Here is an 18,250-nt window from a genome sequence, read left to right as displayed (position 1 = left end):
GTCTGGCCACTCTACCATAAAGGCCATATCTTGGTCACCTCCCTGACCAAGGCCCTTCTCCCCCGATTGCTCAGTTTAGCTGGGGGGCCAGCTCTAGGAAGTGTCTTGGTGGTTCCAAACTTCTTCCATTTAAGAATGAAGGAGGCCAGTGTGTTCTTGGGGACCTTCAATGCTGCAGACATTTTTTGGTACCCTTCCCCAGATCTGTGCCTCGACATAATTCTGTCTCGGAGCTCTACGGACAATTCCTTTGATATCATGGCTTGGTTTTTGCTCTGACATGCACTGTCAACTGTGGGACCTTATATAGACAGGTGTGTGCCTTTCCAAATCATGTCCAATCAATTTAATTTACAACAGGTGGACTCCAATCAAGTTGTAGAAACATCCCAAGGATGATCATGGAAACAGAATGCACCTGAGCTCAATTTCGTTTATCATAGCAAAGGGTCTGAATACTTATGTAAATAAGGTATTTCTGTTTTTTACTTTTAATATCTTTGCTAAAATTTCTAAAAACCTGTTTAGGCTTTGTCATTATGGGGTATTGTGTGTAGATTGATGAGGATTTTAATATATTTAATCCATTTTAGAACAAAATGTGGAAAAAGTCAAGGGGTCTGAATACTTTCCGAATGCACTGTATGTATTTGTTGGCAGGACATAACATATCATACGAAATGGATGATGTTGTACCATAGAGAATGATAGAGGCCAAAAGGTGGTATTAGCATGGGCAGCGCCATTGATGGCTTCCACCATTTTAATGTAGTCAACTGGGTGGGACTTTCAACCTCATTGGCTGATGCCTCCTTGTGACCCTGTTGGAGTCATGTCCAACCGGGTCATCAGGAGGGATCAGCCAATTTTGAAGAAGAAAATTGACTACTTCAAAATGAAGATTGCCTCAATGGCGCTGCCTATGCTGTCACAGATGCTATGATGGCACAGATACAAAGAGGAGTCCTCTCTATCTCTATGCGTTGTACACAATTTTCAGGGACCAGTTTTTACTCATGACTGTCATGAGTGCTAATTTCAAAACTACTGGCTGAAATTATACAAAACCTTTGTATTGTCTTTGTTTACATATTCCAATGCATTGATCAGTGGATTGGGGAGTCATTATACCCCCTTGTGGTCAAACATTTCCAGTGCAACCTCATCAGGGGTGTGTTCAAGATTAAACGTTTCGAAAATTGAGATGAATGCAGAGTTTGCCAATCTTCACTGGTTTACAAATGCAAAGTGTCTTTTAAATGTACGTTATGAACGTAGACAACATCCACTATTAACATGCAAATTTGCTGTGTCACTTGTATTATCTATTAAAAACGACATATTAGGACACCTTGTTAATTTTAAAGATTTGAAATAGTGCTGCTGCGGAGTTGCGGTCTCGACAGTAGGCTCAAGCCAACGGTAAACTCCGTGAAAGTAATTGGAAGTCCAACAAGCGCGGGGTGGGTGCCGGTTTCCACAAGATACCACAGCCACAAAGTCAAAATTGTCTACAAAAGTAGGTTAGGCATAAGGTTAGCAGTGTGGTTAAGATTAGGGTTAGGTTTAAAAATCTGATTTTAAGAAGATAAATTGTAGAAATGGGCCGGCTTTAGCCATAATTATGACTTTGTGGCTGTGTTAACTAGTGACGACAGGTGATGTCCTCATGCTTGCTATTGTTTTGAACTCAGATAGCCAACGTTACAGTTGCAACTGGAAATCGGAGTTGCATAGGTGTGACCATTTGGTAAGGTAATTCCTAATTCCCGTATTTACTGCATCTACAAACTGAGTTGGAAAGACTTTTTGAAAAATTATTATTTTACCAATGAACAGCGCGTTCATTTAATGAATGAGTATGTTCACGAGCAGGCTATTTGACAGGCACAAGCGAATTCACATTTTAAGCTAACGTTAGCTAGCATTAGCCAACTGGTACATTTTGCTTGTCAACTATACTGAACAAAAATACAAATGCAACAATTTCAAAGATTTTGCTGAGTTACAGTTCATATAAGGAAATCAGTCAATTGAAATAAATAAATTAGGTCTAATCTATGGATTTCACATGACTGGGCAGGGGCGCAGCCATGGATGTGTCTGGATGGGCATAGGCCCAGTCAATCAGATTTAGTTTGTATTTGTAATTATTATGGATCCCCATTCGCTGCTGCCAAGGCAGCAACTACTCCTCCTGGGGTCACGCAAAATTAAGGCAGTTATATACAATTTTAAAAACATTACAATACATTCACAGATTTCACAACACACTGTGTGCCCTTAGGCCCCTACTCCACCACTACCACATATCTACAATACAAAATCCATGTGTACATGTGTATAGTGCCTATGTTATTGTGTGTATATGCATGTGTCTGTGCCTATGTTTTTGTTGCTTCACAGTCCCCGCTGTTCCATAAGGTGTATTTTTCTCTCTTTTTACAAAAAAAAATCTAATTTTACTGCTTGCATCAGTTACTTGATGTGGAATAGAGTTCCATGTAGTCATGGCTCTATGTAGTACTGTGCGCCTCCCATAGTCTGTTCTGGACTTGGGGACTGTGAAGAGACCTTGTGACATGTCTTGTGGGGTATGTATGGGTGTCCGAGCTGTGCGCCAGTAGTGCAAACAGACAGCTCGGTGCATTCAACATGTCATTACCTCTCATAAAAACAAGTAGTGATGAAGTCAATCTCTCCTCCACTATGAGCCAGGAGAGGTTGACATGCATATTATTGATGTTAGCGCTCTGTGTGCATCCAAGGGCCAGCCGTGCTGCCCTGTTCTGAGCCAATTGCAATTTTCCTAAGTCCCTTTTTGTGGCACCTGACCACACGACTGAACAGTAGTCCAGGTGCGACAAAACTAGGGCCTGTAGAACCTGCCTTGTTGATAGTGCTGTTAACAAGGTAGAGTAGCGCTTTATTATGGACAGACTTCGCTTAAATTGGAAATATGGCAAATAGGAGTGGCAAAATCGTCCGCTATTATCCTCAGTAATTTTCCATCCAAGTTGTCAGACCCCAGTGGCTTGTCATTGTTGATAGACAACAATACTTTTTTCACCTCTTCCACACTCACTTTACGGAATTCAAAATTACAATGCGTGTCTTTCGTAATTTGGTCAGATATACTTGGATGTGTAGTGTCAGTGTTTGTTGCTGGCATGTCATGCCTAAATTTGCTAATCTTGCCAATGAAAATATAATTAAAGTAGTTGGCAATATCAGTCGGTTTTGTGATGAATGAGCCATCTGATTCAATGAATGATGGAGCTGAGTTTGCTTTTTTCCCCCAACATTTCATTTAAGGTGCTCCAAAGCTTTTTACTATCATTCTTTGTCATTTATCTTTGTTTCATAGTGTAGTTTCTTCTTTTTATTCAGTTTAGTCACATGATTTCTGAATTTACAATACGTTTGCCAATCGGTTGTGCAGCCAGACTTATTTGCCATTCCTTTTACCTCATCCCTCTCAACCATACCATTTTTCAGTTTCTCATCAATCCACGGGGATTTAACAGTTTTTACAGTCATTTTCTTAATGGGTGCATACTTATTAGTAACTGGAATAAGCAATTTCATAAATGTGTCAAGTGCAGCATCTGTTTGCTCCTCATTACACACTGTGGACCAACAAATATTATTTACATCAACAACAAAGGAATCACTACAAAACGTATTGTATGACCTCTTATACACTATATTTGGCCCAGCCTTTGGAACTTTGGTTTTCCTAGATATGACTACTATATTGTGATCACTACATCCGATGGATTTGGATACTGCTTTAAAGCAAATTTCTGCAGCATTAGTAAAGATGTGATCAATACATGTTGATGATTTCATTCCTGTGCTGTTTGTAACTACCCTGGTAGGTTGAATGATAACCTGAACCAGGTTGCAGGCACTGGTTACAGTTTGAAGCCATATTACTTCAACAGTATTTAACATGAGATCCTCTCTTAGCATTACAGGAATGTGGTTTTAAATATAAACAGCAACACCTTCACCATTGGCATTTCTGTATTTTCTGTAAATGTTATAACCTTGTATTGCTACCACTGTATCATCAAAGATATTATCTAGGCCCTAAGTGAGTTTCAGAGATAGTCAGAATATGAATGTAATCTGTTACTAGCAAATTGGTGATTTCATGAACGTTGTTTCTTTAGCTACATATGTTAACGTGGGCTATTTTGAGCACTTTTCTTCTGGGATGCTTACTTGTTTTCATTGCTTTACTGGGAAGCTTAGCAGAAATGGATATGCTCATGTTATTTATGTTAGTGCAGGGTGAGCTGCACACAGTGGACTTCCTACTAGGGCACACGCCTCAGTGCTAACTGTATAACTCTGGTTCATAGGCACATTATTACTGCATGCAATAGCTGTAGGATCAGCAGAGGCATTCAGGGTAGTTAGAGGGACATAAATTAGGTTACTTATATTGTGTCTACCGACGCCCCTGGTGTAATGTACATTTGCTGAAGCATTATGTCAACTCAGCGTCACAATGGTAGGGATTAACTGAGCTGGGTTTGGGTCATTGATAAGTCATTGTCTCAACTCAGCCTTATAATGCTGTGAAATGATCCAGGAACCCAAATGATTTGGGTGGATCATTTACTGCCAAATTCTCTAAAATGATGTTGGAGGCAGTTTATGGTAGAAAAATTAACATTAAATTATGTGGTAACAGCTTTGGTGGACATTCCTGCAGTCAGCATGCCAATTGCACGCTCCCTCAACTTGAGGAAACTGTAGCATGGTATTGTGTGACAAAACTGCACATTTTAGAGTGTCCTTTTATTGTCCCCCAGCACAAGGTGCACCCGTGTAATGATCATGCTATTTAATCAGCTTCTTGATATGCCACACCTGTCAGGTGGATAGATTATCTTGGCAAAGGAGAAATGCTCACTAATGTAAACAGATTTGTGCACAACATTTGAGAGAAATAAGCTTTTTGTGAGTATGGACATTTCTGGGATCTTTCATTTCAGCTCATGAAACATGGGACCAACACTTTACATGTTGCATTTATATTTCTGTTCAGTATAGTTAGTTAGCTAGCTAGCTAAAACTTTTGAGTTTAAAATGTCACATGAGGATGCCAGAGGCAGCAACAATAGCAATATTTCAAGTATTTCAGCTTTAGGTATTAATATATGCCCTGGCATGTAAACTGACTTGTAGCTATGTTTTTATTAGTGGTTTCTATAGAAATTAAGATCGAAACTAATTTATCTACACTGATCTTTGCACTGTGATGATACTCACCACTCATGGCTTTTAATTGCCATGTCTTGTGGATCTGACTCTTGGTTTGCACTGTTAGAAGCTTTTGCCCGGCAGTATTGCCTGTAATATCTAGTGTATCATTTAGAAAACCAATAAAGACTGCATATGGGTTGAGTAACTTTGATGCCTCGATGATGATTTAAAAATGGCATAATGCTAGATGACTGTCAACTACATTCATTCCTTGTTTTTTAGCTGTGTTGCAGAGACCACCATTTCTACAGGCATGCTGAACACACCGTTGGATAGACACACAGACTGACGATGGATTGACCGGCCCTCTCCAGCAGTCCCCTCCCCCTCCTCTCTGTGTTTGTGCCTGCTGGATCCTGGTCAGTGGATCCTCGGGCGCCGTGCGTCATGTCGTCCAACTGTCGGGCTGGAAGACATTCCCTGTGGCGGTTTCTTTCGCCGTTCCAAAGCAGGCAGGAGCGTGTGGTGCTGGCACGCAGCGAGAGCATGCCGGGGGAACACGTGCTGAAGATCACCATCACAGAGACCACAATAATCGAGGCTGATTCAGGGGTGTGGAACTCCAAGTCGCTGGTCTACCTGGGCCTGTGGTACTTCTTCAGCTTCTGCACACTGTTCCTCAACAAGTACATCCTATCACTGCTAGAGGGGGAGCCCAGCATGCTGGGTAAGGAACAGGCATCCGCATGCACACACACACACACACACACACACACACACACACACACACACAATTTCAAATTGTCAATACTCCAATCAATAGATGGTTTGACTCATAGTTGGTTGATTCTATTCAGGGTACTAAGGGCATCAGAGGTAGAGGACTCAATTCCTACATGTTGTTGTACCATGGTTTATTGGTTTGAATTGATTTGTAGGTGCTGTTCAAATGGTCTCCACCACCATCATAGGCTTTCTGAAGATGTATGTGCCTTGCTGCCTATACCAGCACAAGTCCAGGACTGAGTACCCCCCCAACTTCCTCATGATCATGCTGTTTGTGGGGCTCATGAGGTGGGTCTGCACTCTTATGACTCTACTTTCAGCTGCATTGTTGAAGTTATTTGGTTGGTTTGTTTATTTTTGTTAAGTTGGACTAATACATGACTAGCCTTTATTTCCGTAATGGCTAACGTTAATTGATCAATGTTTATTTGAGTGTTGTTTCCATGGGAGAGGTATCAGTGCTACCAAAATGGTTGTTGAACTTAAATGACCGCTAAACAGGTATATTTTTAGGGAAGTGAGATGCTGCACCTCAATATCAGCACCTCTATCATTACAGGTAAGGTCAATGACGTGACGTGCATATTTTGGTGTCCGAATGAAATATTTTCCAAAATCAACAACCAATTTATACATATTTTATGTTATGTAACTATACCCTTTCTCTTTTATTGAGTCCTAAAATAGTTAATGGTTAAATGTGAAAAACACGGTCACTTTCGTTAAAAAAAAAGTCAGAAGACAAATGTAATCTAAATAAATGTTAAAACATCTCAAATCAAAACAAAACCGTCAAATGATTATTCTTGCATTATTTTTTTAAGGGTCTATTACACTAAACGTCTGGGTAAGACAGTTTAGGCAAAAAGGTTTTAAATACTTTAAATACTTTTGTCCGGAAAAATAGCCTTCATGATTATCATTCTGTGCGACCGACATATAAAGTCATCATTTTGGATCAAATCACATGATGGTACTCGTGACAGGATGTGACATCATTAAGATGCCTGTGAGATACCCTTTGGTTAAGAATAAAGTTTAGCAAGTCTCTCGTAAATCTTTGATAAGTTTACATTTCCACTCCCTATCAGGTTTTACCCAAAAAATCTGATCATTTGGTGCATCCGCTAAAAACCAATTAAAATGTTGAATTATCTGAAAAGCATATATTTTATTTTGATACTCAAGATACATACTTGATGTCAAAGTCAAATGTTCACATGGGTGCATAAGCAGTTGCCTCTAAAACATGTTTGTGAGAAAAGTAATACGGTGTAACCAAAATGATCATTCGGAGTCACCAGAAATTCTGGTTACACCATATGACTAAACGGTTGTACTGAATGATGTCAATATGTTTTGTCTTTGTATTAAGTTATCTATTCATCTATATATATATATTTTGTACACACAAATACATAATATATGTAAAAACACAAGTTTTTGTAGGATATGGGTGTTTTTATGTCAGTTTTTGTTGTTTTATAGTAATGTACATCAAGCAGCTAATACTGAAAATAACTTTACGTAAATACAGTGGGGGGAAAAAGTATTTTGTCAGCCACCAATTGTGCAAGTTCTCCCACTTAAAAAGATGAGAGAGGCCTGTAACTTTCATCATAGGTACACGTCAACTATGACAGACAAATTGAGAATTTTTTTCTCCAGAAAATCACATTGTAGGATTTTTAATGAATTTATTTGCAAATTATGGTGGAAAATAAGTATTTGGTCACCTACAAACAAGCAAGATTTCTGGCTCTCACAGACCTGTAACTTCTTCTTTAAGAGGCTCCTCTGTCCTCCACTCGTTACCTGTATTAATGGCACCTGTTTGAACTTGTTATCAGTATAAAAGACACCTGTCCACAACCTCAAACAGTCACACTCCAAACTCCACTATGGCCAAGACCAAAGAGCTGTCAAAGTACACCAGAAACAAAATTGTAGACCTGCACCCGGCTGGGAAGACTGAATCTGCAATAGGTAAGCAGCTTGGTTTGAAGAAATCAACTGTGGGAGCAATTATTAGGAAATGGAAGACATACAAGACCACTGATAATCTCCCTCGATCTGGGGCTCCACGCAAGATCTCACCCCGTGGGGTCAAAATGATCACAAGAACGGTGAGCAAAAATCCCAGAACCACACGGGGGGACCTAGTGAATGACCTGCAGAGAGCTGGGACCAAAGTAACAAATCCTACCATCAGTAACACACTACGCCGCCAGGGACTCAAATCCTGCAGTGCCAGATGTGTCCCCCTGCTTAAGTCAGTACATGTCCAGGCCCGTCTGAAGTTTGCTAGAGTGCATTTGGATGATCCAGAAGAGGATTGGGAGAATGTCATAAGGTCAGATGAAACCAAAATATAACTTTTTGGTAAAAACTCAACTCGTTGTGTTTGGAGGACAAAGAATGCTGAGTTGCATCCAAAGAACACCATACCTACTGTGAAGCATGGGGGTGGAAACATCATGCTTTGGGGCTGTTTTTCTGCAAAGGGACCAGGACGACTGATCCGTGTAAAGGAAAGAATGAATGGGGCCATGTATCGTGAGATTTTGAGTGAAAACCTCCTTCCATCAGCAAGGGCATTGAAGATGAAACGTGGCTGGGTCTTTCAGCATGACAATGATCCCAAACACACCGCCCGGGCAACGAAGGAGTGGCTTCGTAAGAAGCATTTCAAGGTCCTGGAGTGGCCTAGCCAGTCTCCAGATCTCAACCCGATAGAAAATCTTTGGAGGGAGTAGAAAGTCTGTGTTGCCCAGCGACAGCCCCAAAACATCACTGCTCTAGAGGAGATCTGCATGGAGGAATGGGCCAAAATACCAGCAACAGTGTGTGAAAACCTTGTGAAGACTTACAGAAAACGTTTGACCTGTGTCATTGCCAACAAAGGGTATATAACAAAGTATTGAGAAACTTTTGTTATTGACCAAATACTTATTTTCCACCATAATTTGCAAATAAATTCATTAAAAATCCTACAATGTGATTTTCTGGATTTTTTTCCCTCATTTTGTCTGTCATAGTTGACGTGTACCTATGATTAAAATTACAGGCCTCTCTCATCTTTTTAAGTGGGAGAACTTGCACAATTGGTGGCTGACTAAATACTTTTTCCCCCCACTGTAACTACTATCCTATCTGTCTATCTATATTAATTGAGGGTCAATTTTCAGATTCCTTTATCAAGCAAATGCCTTTATCATCAGGACACAAATTACTGTTGGCTCAGTTGCAAATTGGCTACAGAAATCCAGGCGTTCCACTTTGGGGGGAGTAGACAGCAGGCTACGATCCATACACATCAGAGGGAAGCCAGTCCTACGCCACCATATCTGACTCCCTTAGACATGAGAGACAGTATGGGCTCACCTGGAGCCTGTCCTGAGAGATGTCAAGAACAAGAATGCACAAATCATGACACTCCACATGATGAGCGATAGTCCTGTCACCCAATACAGAAACAAGAAGAACATGTACCTATTCAGCACTCTGCCATATATTTACGGATTCAAACAAATCACCTGGAACCTTTCTGAAAAGTCCATGGGAAGGTGGCACCAGATGGCGTGGGTGGGGCTGTGAAACATTGTGCAGACAAACACATTCAACGGGGGGAGGATGTGCAGACTCCCAAGGAGCTCTTCGAACTACTTGAGAAGAGTGGTTCGAGCATCAAGTTCTTTTGGATTACAGATGTCACTAAGCACGATGAAGCTGTGCCAAACAACCTTGCTGGAGTCAAAGGAACCATGAAATTGCACCAGGTCACATCCACAGTGGCACAGAAAATAATACAGCGTCAGCAGTCCAAGAATACCATCAGGAGAACACCATCACTGAGGAACAGCAAGATGAAGCTGCAGCTGTGACCAAGTCAACACTTGCTGAAAGTCTAGGCAGTTTTGTCATTGTCAGCTACGAAGACCACCCCTTTGTAGGCCAGGTGCTGAAGGTGATTGGGGAGTTTACAAACAGTTTGACAATCTGGAAAATTGAAACAAACTTTGTGTAGCAGAGGTTCAGGTTCAGAGTGGGTGTAGTGTGGGATTGTTTTCTGGTCTGAATGCCACTGACCTGTTCCGTTCTGTAGGTTCACCAGTGTGGTGATGGGACTGGTGAGCCTGAAGAATGTGGCTGTCTCCTTTGCCGAGACTGTGAAGAGCTCTGCGCCCATCTTCACTGTCATCATGTCAAGGCTGATCCTAGGGGAATACACAGGTAAAGCACGTACACACAGTGAAGAGCCTGGCTGAGTTCCAATCCAGAAAACCCTTCACTATGCCCTTATATGCACCGTTCATTATGTTCTTAGGATTCTGTCAGGGTTTCATTCCGTAAACATTCCTGTCTCTAGTATCAAATCAAATTGTATTTGTCACATGCTTCATAAAAAATAGGTGTAGACTACCAGTGAAATGCTTACTTACGGGCCCTTCCCAACAATGCAGAGAAAGAAATTGAAAAAGACAATAACACAAGGAATAAATACACAATGAGTAACAGTAATTCAGCAAATTGGATGTAGTCTATCACAGTGCATTCTGTTTTGTCACCAAAGACCCATATACTACCCACCACTGTGACCTGTACGCTCTTGTTGGCTGGTCCTCACTACATATTTGTCGCCAAACCCACTGGCTCCAGGTCATCTATAAATCACTGCTAGGCAAATCCCTGCCTTATCTTAGCTCATTGGTCACCATAGCAACACCCACCCGTAGTATGCACTCCAGTAGGTATATCTCACTGGTCATCCCCAAAGCCAACACCTCCTTTGGCCGCCATTCCTTCCAGTTCTCTGCTGCCAATGACTGGAACGAACTGCACAAATCTCTGAAGCTGGAGACTCTTATCTCCCTCACTAACTTTAAGCATCAGTTGTCAGAGCAGCTTACCGATCACTGCACCTGTACACAGCCCATCTGAAATTAGCCCATCCAACTACCTCATCCCCATATTGTTATTTATTTTGCTCATTTGCACCCCAGTATCTCTATTTGCACATCATCTCTTTCACATCTATCATTCTAGTGTTAATACTAATTGTAATTATTTTGCACTATGGCCTATTTATTGCCTTACCTCCATAACTTGCTACATTTGCACACACTGTATATATATTTTCTGTTGTATTTTTGACTTTGTTTTGTTTACCCCATATGTAACTCTGTATTGTTGTTTTTTATCGCACTACTTTGCTTTATCTTGGCCAGGTCGCAGTTGTAAATGAGAACTTGTTCTCAACTGGCTTACCTGGTTAAATAAAGGTTAAATAAATAAATAAAATAAAAATAACTTGGCTATATACACGAGGTACCAGTACCGAGTTGATGTGCAGGGGTACGAGGTAATTGAGGTAGATACAGTGCATTCAAAGTATTCAGACCCCTTGACTTTTTCCACATTTTGTTAAGTTACAGCCTTATTGTAAAATTGATTAAATAAATAAAAAATCCTCATCAATCTACACACAATACCCCATAATGACAAAGCAAAAACAGGTTTTTAGAAAACAGATACCTTATTTACATAGCAAAGGGTCTGAATACCTATGAGACTCTAAATTGAGCTCAAGTGCATCTTGTTTCCATGTATCATCCTTGAGATGTTTCTACTACTTGATTGGAGTCCACCTGTGGTAAATTCAATTGATTGGACATGATTTGGAAAGACACGCACCTGTCTATATAAGGTCCCAGAGTTGACAGTGCATGTCAGAGCAAAAACCAAGCCATGAGGTCAAAGGAATTGTCCGTAGAGCTCCGGGCCAGGATTGTGTCGAGGCACAGATCTGGGGAAGGGTACCAAAAATAATTCTGCAGCATTGAAGGTCCCCAACATCACAGTGGCCTCCATCATTCTTAAATGGAAGAAGTTTGGAACCACCAAGACTATTCCTAGAGCTGGCCGCCCGGCCAAACTGAGCAATCGGGGGAGAAGAGCCTTGGTCAGGGAGGTGACCAAGAACCCGATGGTCACTCTGACAGAGCTCCAGAGTTCCTCTGTGGAGATGGGAGAACCTAGAAGGCAGCACTCCACCAATCAGGCCTTTATGGTAGAGTGGCCAGATGGAAGCCACTCCTCAGTAAAAGGCACATGACAGCCCGCTTGGAGTTTGCCAAAAGGCATCTAAAGACTCTTAGACCACGAGAAACAAGATTCTCTGGTCTGATGAAACCAAGATTGAACTCTTTGCACTTCTGAAGGAGACCTGGCACCATCCCTACGGTGAAACATGGTGGTGGCAGCATCATGCTGTGGGGATGTTTTTCAGCAGCAGGGACTGGGAGACTAGTCAGGATCGAGGGAAAGATGAACGGAGCAAAGTACAGAGAGATCCTTGATGAAAACCTGCTCCAGAGCGCTCAGTACCTCAGACTGGGGCAAAGGTTCACCTTCCAACAGGACAATGACCATAAGCACACAACTCAGAAGTGGCTTCGGGACAAGTCTCTGAATGTCCTTGAGTGGCCCAGCCAGAGCCCAGACTTGAACCCGATCGAACATCTCTGGAGAGACCTGAAAATAGCTGTGCAGCTACGCTCCCCATCCAACCTGACAGAGCTTGAGAGGATCTGCAGAGAAGAATGGGAGAAACTCCCCAAATACAGGTGTGCAAAGCTTGTAGCGTCATACCCAAGAAGACTCGAGGCTGTAATCGCTGCCAAAGGTGCTTCAACAAAGTACTGAGTAAAGGGTCTGAATACTTATGTAAATGTAATATTTCCATTTTTTATTTTAATACATTTGTAAATATTTCTAAAAACCTGTTTTTGCTTTGTCATTGTGGGGTATTGTGTGTAGATTGATGACGAAAAAAAACTATTTAATACATTTTAGAATAAGGTTGTAACGTGGAAAAAATGTGGAAAAAGTCAAGGAGTGTGAGTACTTTCTGAATGCACTGAATGTACGTACAGGTAGGGATAAAGTGACTAGGCAACAGAATAATCAGCAACAGTGTATGTAATGAGTCAAAGGAGTTAGTGCAAAGGGGGGTCAGTGCAGATAGTCCGGGTAGCTATTTGGTTAACTATTTAGCAGTCTTATGGCTGGGGGGTAGAAGCTTTTCATCATCCTGTTGGTTCAAGACTTGGTGCGTCGGTACTACTTGCCGTGCGGTAGCAGAGAACAGTCTATGACTTGGGTGGCTGGAGTCTTTGACAATTTTTAGGGCATTCCTCTGACACCACCTGGTATAGAGATCCTGGATGGCAGGGAGCTAGGCCCCAGTGATGTACTGCAATTGGATGCCAAACAGTTGCCATACCGAGCGGTGATGCAGCCAGTCAAGATCCTCTCAATGGTGCAGCTGTATAACTTTTTGAGGGTCTGAGAGCCCATGCCAAATCTTTTCAGCCTTCTGATGAAGAAGAGGCGTTGTCGTGCCTTCTTCACGACTGTGTTATGGACCATGTTAATTCCTTAGTGATGTGGACACAGAGGAACTTGTGCCCATTACATCCCTGTCAATATGGATGGGGCGTGCTCGGCCCTGTAGTTTACTGTGGTCCACGATGAGCTCCTTTGTCTTGCTGACGTTGAGGGAAGGAGGTTGTTGTCCAGGCACCAAACTGCCATGTCACTGACCACCTCGTCGTCATCGGTGATCAGGGCTACCATCGTCGTGTCGTCCACAAACTTAATGATGGTGTTGGTCGTGCGCCGCCACGCAAATGTGGGTGAACAGGGAGTACAAGAGGGGACTAAGAACGCACCCATGAGGGGCCACCATGTTGAGGGTCAGCGTAGCGGATGTGTTGTTGCCTACCCTCACCACCTGGGGGCGGCCCGTCAGGGAGGGAGGTATTCAGTCCCAGGGTCCTGAGCTTATTGATGAGCTTGGAGGGCACTATGGCATTGAACACTGAGCTATAGTTAATGAACAACATTCTCACATAGGTGTTCCTCTTATCTAGGTGGGAGAGGGCAGTGTGGAGTGCAATAGAGATCATCTGTGGATCTGTTGGGGCGGTATGCGAATTGGAGTGGGTCCAGGGTGTCTGGGATGATGGTGTTGATGTGAGCCATGACCAACTATAGTCGATGATCATTTAGTCATTTAGACAGGTTAGCTTGGCGTTCTTGGGCACAGGGACTATGGTGGTCTGCTTGAAACATGTAGGTATTACAGACTGGGCCAGGGAGAGGTTGAAAATGTCAGTGAAGACCCTTGCCAGCTGATCAGTGATTGCTCTGTGTATGCGTCCTGGTAATCCATCTGGCCCCGCGGGCTTGAAAATGTTAACCTGTTTAAAGGTCTTACATCGGCTACGAAGAGCGAGATCACACAGTCGTCCGGAACAGCTCTCGTGCATGACTCAGTGCCTCGAAGCGAGCATAGAAGGCATTTAGCTCGTCTGGTAGGCTCGCATCACCGGACTGCTCGTGGCTGGGTTTCCCTTTGTATTCCTTGATAGTTTGCCAGCCCTGCCACATCCGACGAGCGTCAGAGCCAGCTTTGTAGGATTCGATCTTAGTCCTGTACTGATGCTTTGCCTGTTTGATGGCTCGTCGGAGGTCATAGCGGGATCTCTTATAATTGTCCAGATTAGTGTCCCACTCCTTGAAAGCGGCAGCTCAGTGTGGATGTTGCCTGTAATCTATGGCTTCTGATTGGGATATGTACGCACGGTTAATGTGGGGACGATGTCGTCTATGCACTTATTAATGAAGTATGACTATGTCCTTAAGTGTTGTTCAGATAGCCAACGTGTGTGTGTGTGTACTTACACTACTGTAGGGATGTGGGTGAACCTGTCCCTGTTTCCTGTCATGGCTGGTCTGGCCCTCTGCACTGCAACAGAGATCAGTTTCAACATGCTGGGCTTCTCCGCAGCCCTCTCTACCAACATCATGGACTGGTAGACACACACACACACACACACACACACACACACTAACAAAATAGTACCCGAGTTCATGACTTTTCTCACATTTCACAGCTTTGTCTTTTCAGGACAATGTAACACCACATGTTTTCATTGTTCTTTTCATATTCCCTCTCAGTTTACAGAATGTTTTTTCAAAGAAGCTACTAAGTGGAGACACCTACAAATTCAGGTAAGTTGTTTTTAGTTCTTCCATATTTTAGTAAATGAATGTAGGCCTATTATGCCCGGTTTTATATCCTGTACTAGATTATAATTCCTGTTAATTGTATCATAGGAATACAAAAAGCACAATACATCAGTGTATTAACAGATGTGTAAAGAATGTGAGGAGAGGAATTTGATGTTGAACTGTTGACTGTAGATTATAGTATGTGAAATCTGTTCTGAATAAAATACTTGTTCCTGTGTCCTGTTTAGCCCTCCAGATCTACAGTTCTACACCAGTACAGCTGCAGTCATTATGCTCATACCTGCCTGGGTCTTCCTCATGGTCAGTCACATATACAGAACAGTGCCGTCAGAAAGTATTTACATCCCTTGACTTTTGCCACATTTTGTTGTTACAGCCTGAATTTATTAAATTGAGATTTTGTGTCACTGGCCTACCTCATCAAAAAATATGCCAAAGAAATTAACTTTATGTAATTGCTGCCAAAGGTGATTCTAACATGTATTGACTCAGGGGTGTGAATACTTCTGTAAATAAGATATTTCATTTTCAATAAATCTGCTACAATTTCTAAAAACATTTTTTCACTTTGTCATTATGGGGTACTGTGTGTAGATGGGTGAGGAAAAACATATATTTAATCAATTTTGATTTCAGGCTGTAACACAATAAAATGTGGAATAAGTCAAGGGGTATGAATACTTTCTGAACCCACTGTACTATTGAGTATATTACATTTTTACATGGCCTAATACAGAAGCTTGTCTGTTCTACGAAATATATTCCCAAATGTATTCTCAAATATTTTATTTTCTCTGTTTCGCTGTGTGCAGTGAACTGATATGCATGATTGTTGCTGACACTCCGATGTTCAGAAGAATAATTAGTCTATAATGCGCACCACCGCTCAACTCAAATGGTGGTGTGTAGCTGCCGGCAAAGCAATTCAAAGCCTATACTTCATCACTCAGGATGCAACTTTCCAGTGCAACTATTTTTCCCATGTAGCCTGTTGTTATTAAAACTAAATCAGATAACCCCATAGTAGAATAGTTGACCTATTTACCTAGTCGGCTTGTGTGTTCTATGCAAGATAAATACTCCTCAAGGCGCATTCAAGTGGCGAGAGCCATACTGAGGGAAGCATGTATTTTGACAAGCAGTCAATGCACGACAATTCTTAATGCAATTGTGGGAAAACACTTTTGAAGGCAGTTTTGGCCTTTTGTTAAATCAAGAGGGGGATCCCAGTTTTCCATTGCTACTACGTTTATTTCTCTGCTACTTCAATAGCACACGTGGCATCGTTTTAAAAATGCAGTTACAATCAGTTTCAAGCAAGTTAGGTGTAGCTGCGCAACATAGCTCTTAATTGACCCTCTACAGTTCTACTAAGCTATATGGAATTGTTTTACCTAGGATCATTTAGCTATTTGATTTAGAATTTTAAGACCCCTTGAAGTATAAAAATATATATATATATATTTTTTTTTTGGCCTTACTGCTATTAGCCCATACAAACGCTTTGAATAACAGATTCACTACATGGAACAACAGATATCTAAAGAAAGTTTGTTCTGAAGTGTCTGTCCTATATCTGAGAGATACAGTGGGGAGAACAAGTATTTGATACACTGCCGATTTTGCAGGTTTTCCTACTTACAAAGCGTGTAGAGGTCTGTAATTTTTATCCAGAAAATCACATTGTATGATTTTTAAGTAATTAATTTGCATTTTATTGCATGACATAAGTATTTGATACATCAAAAAAGCAGAACTTAATATTTGGTACAGAAACCTTTGTTTGCAATTACAGAGATCATATGTTTCCTGTAGGTCTTGACCAGGTTTGCAAACACAGCAGCAGGGATTTTGGCCCACTCCTCCATACAGACCTTCTCCAGATCCTTCAGGTTTCGGGGCTGTCTCTGGGCAATACGGACTTTCAGCTCCCTCCAAATATTTTCTATTGGGTTCAGGTCTGGAGACTGGCTAGGCCACTCTAGGACCTTGAGATGCTTCTTATGGAGCCACTCCTTAGTTGCCCTGGCTGTGTGTTTCGGGTCATTGTCATGCTGGAAGACCCAGCCACGACCCATCTTCAATGCTCTTACTGAGGGAAGGAGGTTGTTGGCCAAGATCTCGCAATACATGGCCCCATCCATCCTCCCCTCAATATGGTGCAGTCGTCCTGTCCCCTTTGCAGAAAAGCATCCCCAAAGAATGATGTTTCCACCTCCATGCTTCACGGTTGGGATGGTGTTCTTGGGGTTGTACTCATCCTTCTTCTTCCTCCAAACACGGTGAGTGGAGTTTAGACCAAAAAGCTCTATTTTTGTCTCATCAGACCACATGACCTTCTCCCATTCCTTCTCTGGATCATCCAGATGGTCATTGGCAAACTTCAGACGGGCCTGGACATGCACTGGCTTGAGCAGGGGGACCTTGCGTGCACTGCAGGATTTTAATCCATGACGGCGTAGTGTGTTACTAAAGGTTTTCTTTGAGACTGTGGTCCCAGCTCTCTTCAGGTCATTGACCAGGTCCTGCCGTGTAGTTCTGGGCTGATCCCTCACCTTCCTCATGATCATTGATACCCCACGAGGTGAGATCTTGCATGGAGCCCCAGACCGAGGGTGATTGACCGTCATCTTGAACTTCTTCCATTTTCTAATAATTGCGCCAACAGTTGTTGCCTTCTCACCAAGCTGCTTGCCTATTGTCCTGTAGCCCATCCCAGCCTTGTGCAGGTCTACAATTTTATCCCTGATGTCCTTAAACAGCTCTATGGTCTTGGCCATTGTGGAGAGGTTGGAGTCTGTTTGATTGAGTGTGTGGACAGGTGTCTTTTATACAGGTAACGAGTTCAAACAGGTGCAGTTAATACAGGTAATGAGTGGAGAACAGGAGGGCTTCTTAAAGAAAAACTAACAGGTCTGTGAGAGCCGGAATTCTTACTGGTTTGTAGGTGATCAAATACTTATGTCATGCAATAAAATGCAAATTAATTACTTAAAAATCATACAATGTGATTTTCTGGATTTTTGTTTTAGATTCCGTTTCTCACAGTTGAAGTGTACCTATGATAAAAATGACAGACCTCTATATGCTTTGTAAGTAGGAAAACCTGCAAAATCGGCATTGTATCAAATACTTTTTCTCCCCA

General features: G+C 42.0%; 1 protein-coding gene across 2 annotated transcripts in view; it reads left to right on the top strand.

Moving 5' to 3' along the window:
• Window positions 1-1,606: 1,606 nt before the first annotated feature.
• LOC121545577 (solute carrier family 35 member E2A-like) overlaps window positions 1,607-18,250 on the top strand; it is a 29,332-nt gene continuing 12,688 nt past the window's right edge. Inside the window, exons 1-7 of one of the 2 annotated variants that reach the window (XM_041856223.2) lie at window positions 1,607-1,750; window positions 5,503-5,947; window positions 6,159-6,294; window positions 10,112-10,239; window positions 14,765-14,885; window positions 15,031-15,084; window positions 15,333-15,405. In XM_041856223.2, the coding sequence (XP_041712157.2) occupies window positions 5,668-5,947; window positions 6,159-6,294; window positions 10,112-10,239; window positions 14,765-14,885; window positions 15,031-15,084; window positions 15,333-15,405 (792 nt within the window). In that variant the 5' untranslated portion in view covers window positions 1,607-1,750; window positions 5,503-5,667. Of the gene's footprint in view, window positions 1,756-5,502; window positions 5,948-6,158; window positions 6,295-10,111; window positions 10,240-14,764; window positions 14,886-15,030; window positions 15,085-15,332; window positions 15,406-18,250 lie in introns of both variants that reach the window. The other variant, XM_041856224.2, reaches the window with a different exon arrangement.

This window comes from Coregonus clupeaformis, chromosome 30 (genome assembly GCF_020615455.1).
Source record: "Coregonus clupeaformis isolate EN_2021a chromosome 30, ASM2061545v1, whole genome shotgun sequence".
Lineage (NCBI taxonomy): Eukaryota > Metazoa > Chordata > Actinopteri > Salmoniformes > Salmonidae > Coregonus > Coregonus clupeaformis.
The sequence above is the reverse complement of the archived record's forward strand: the minus strand, read 5'-3'. Positions and strand labels throughout refer to the sequence as shown.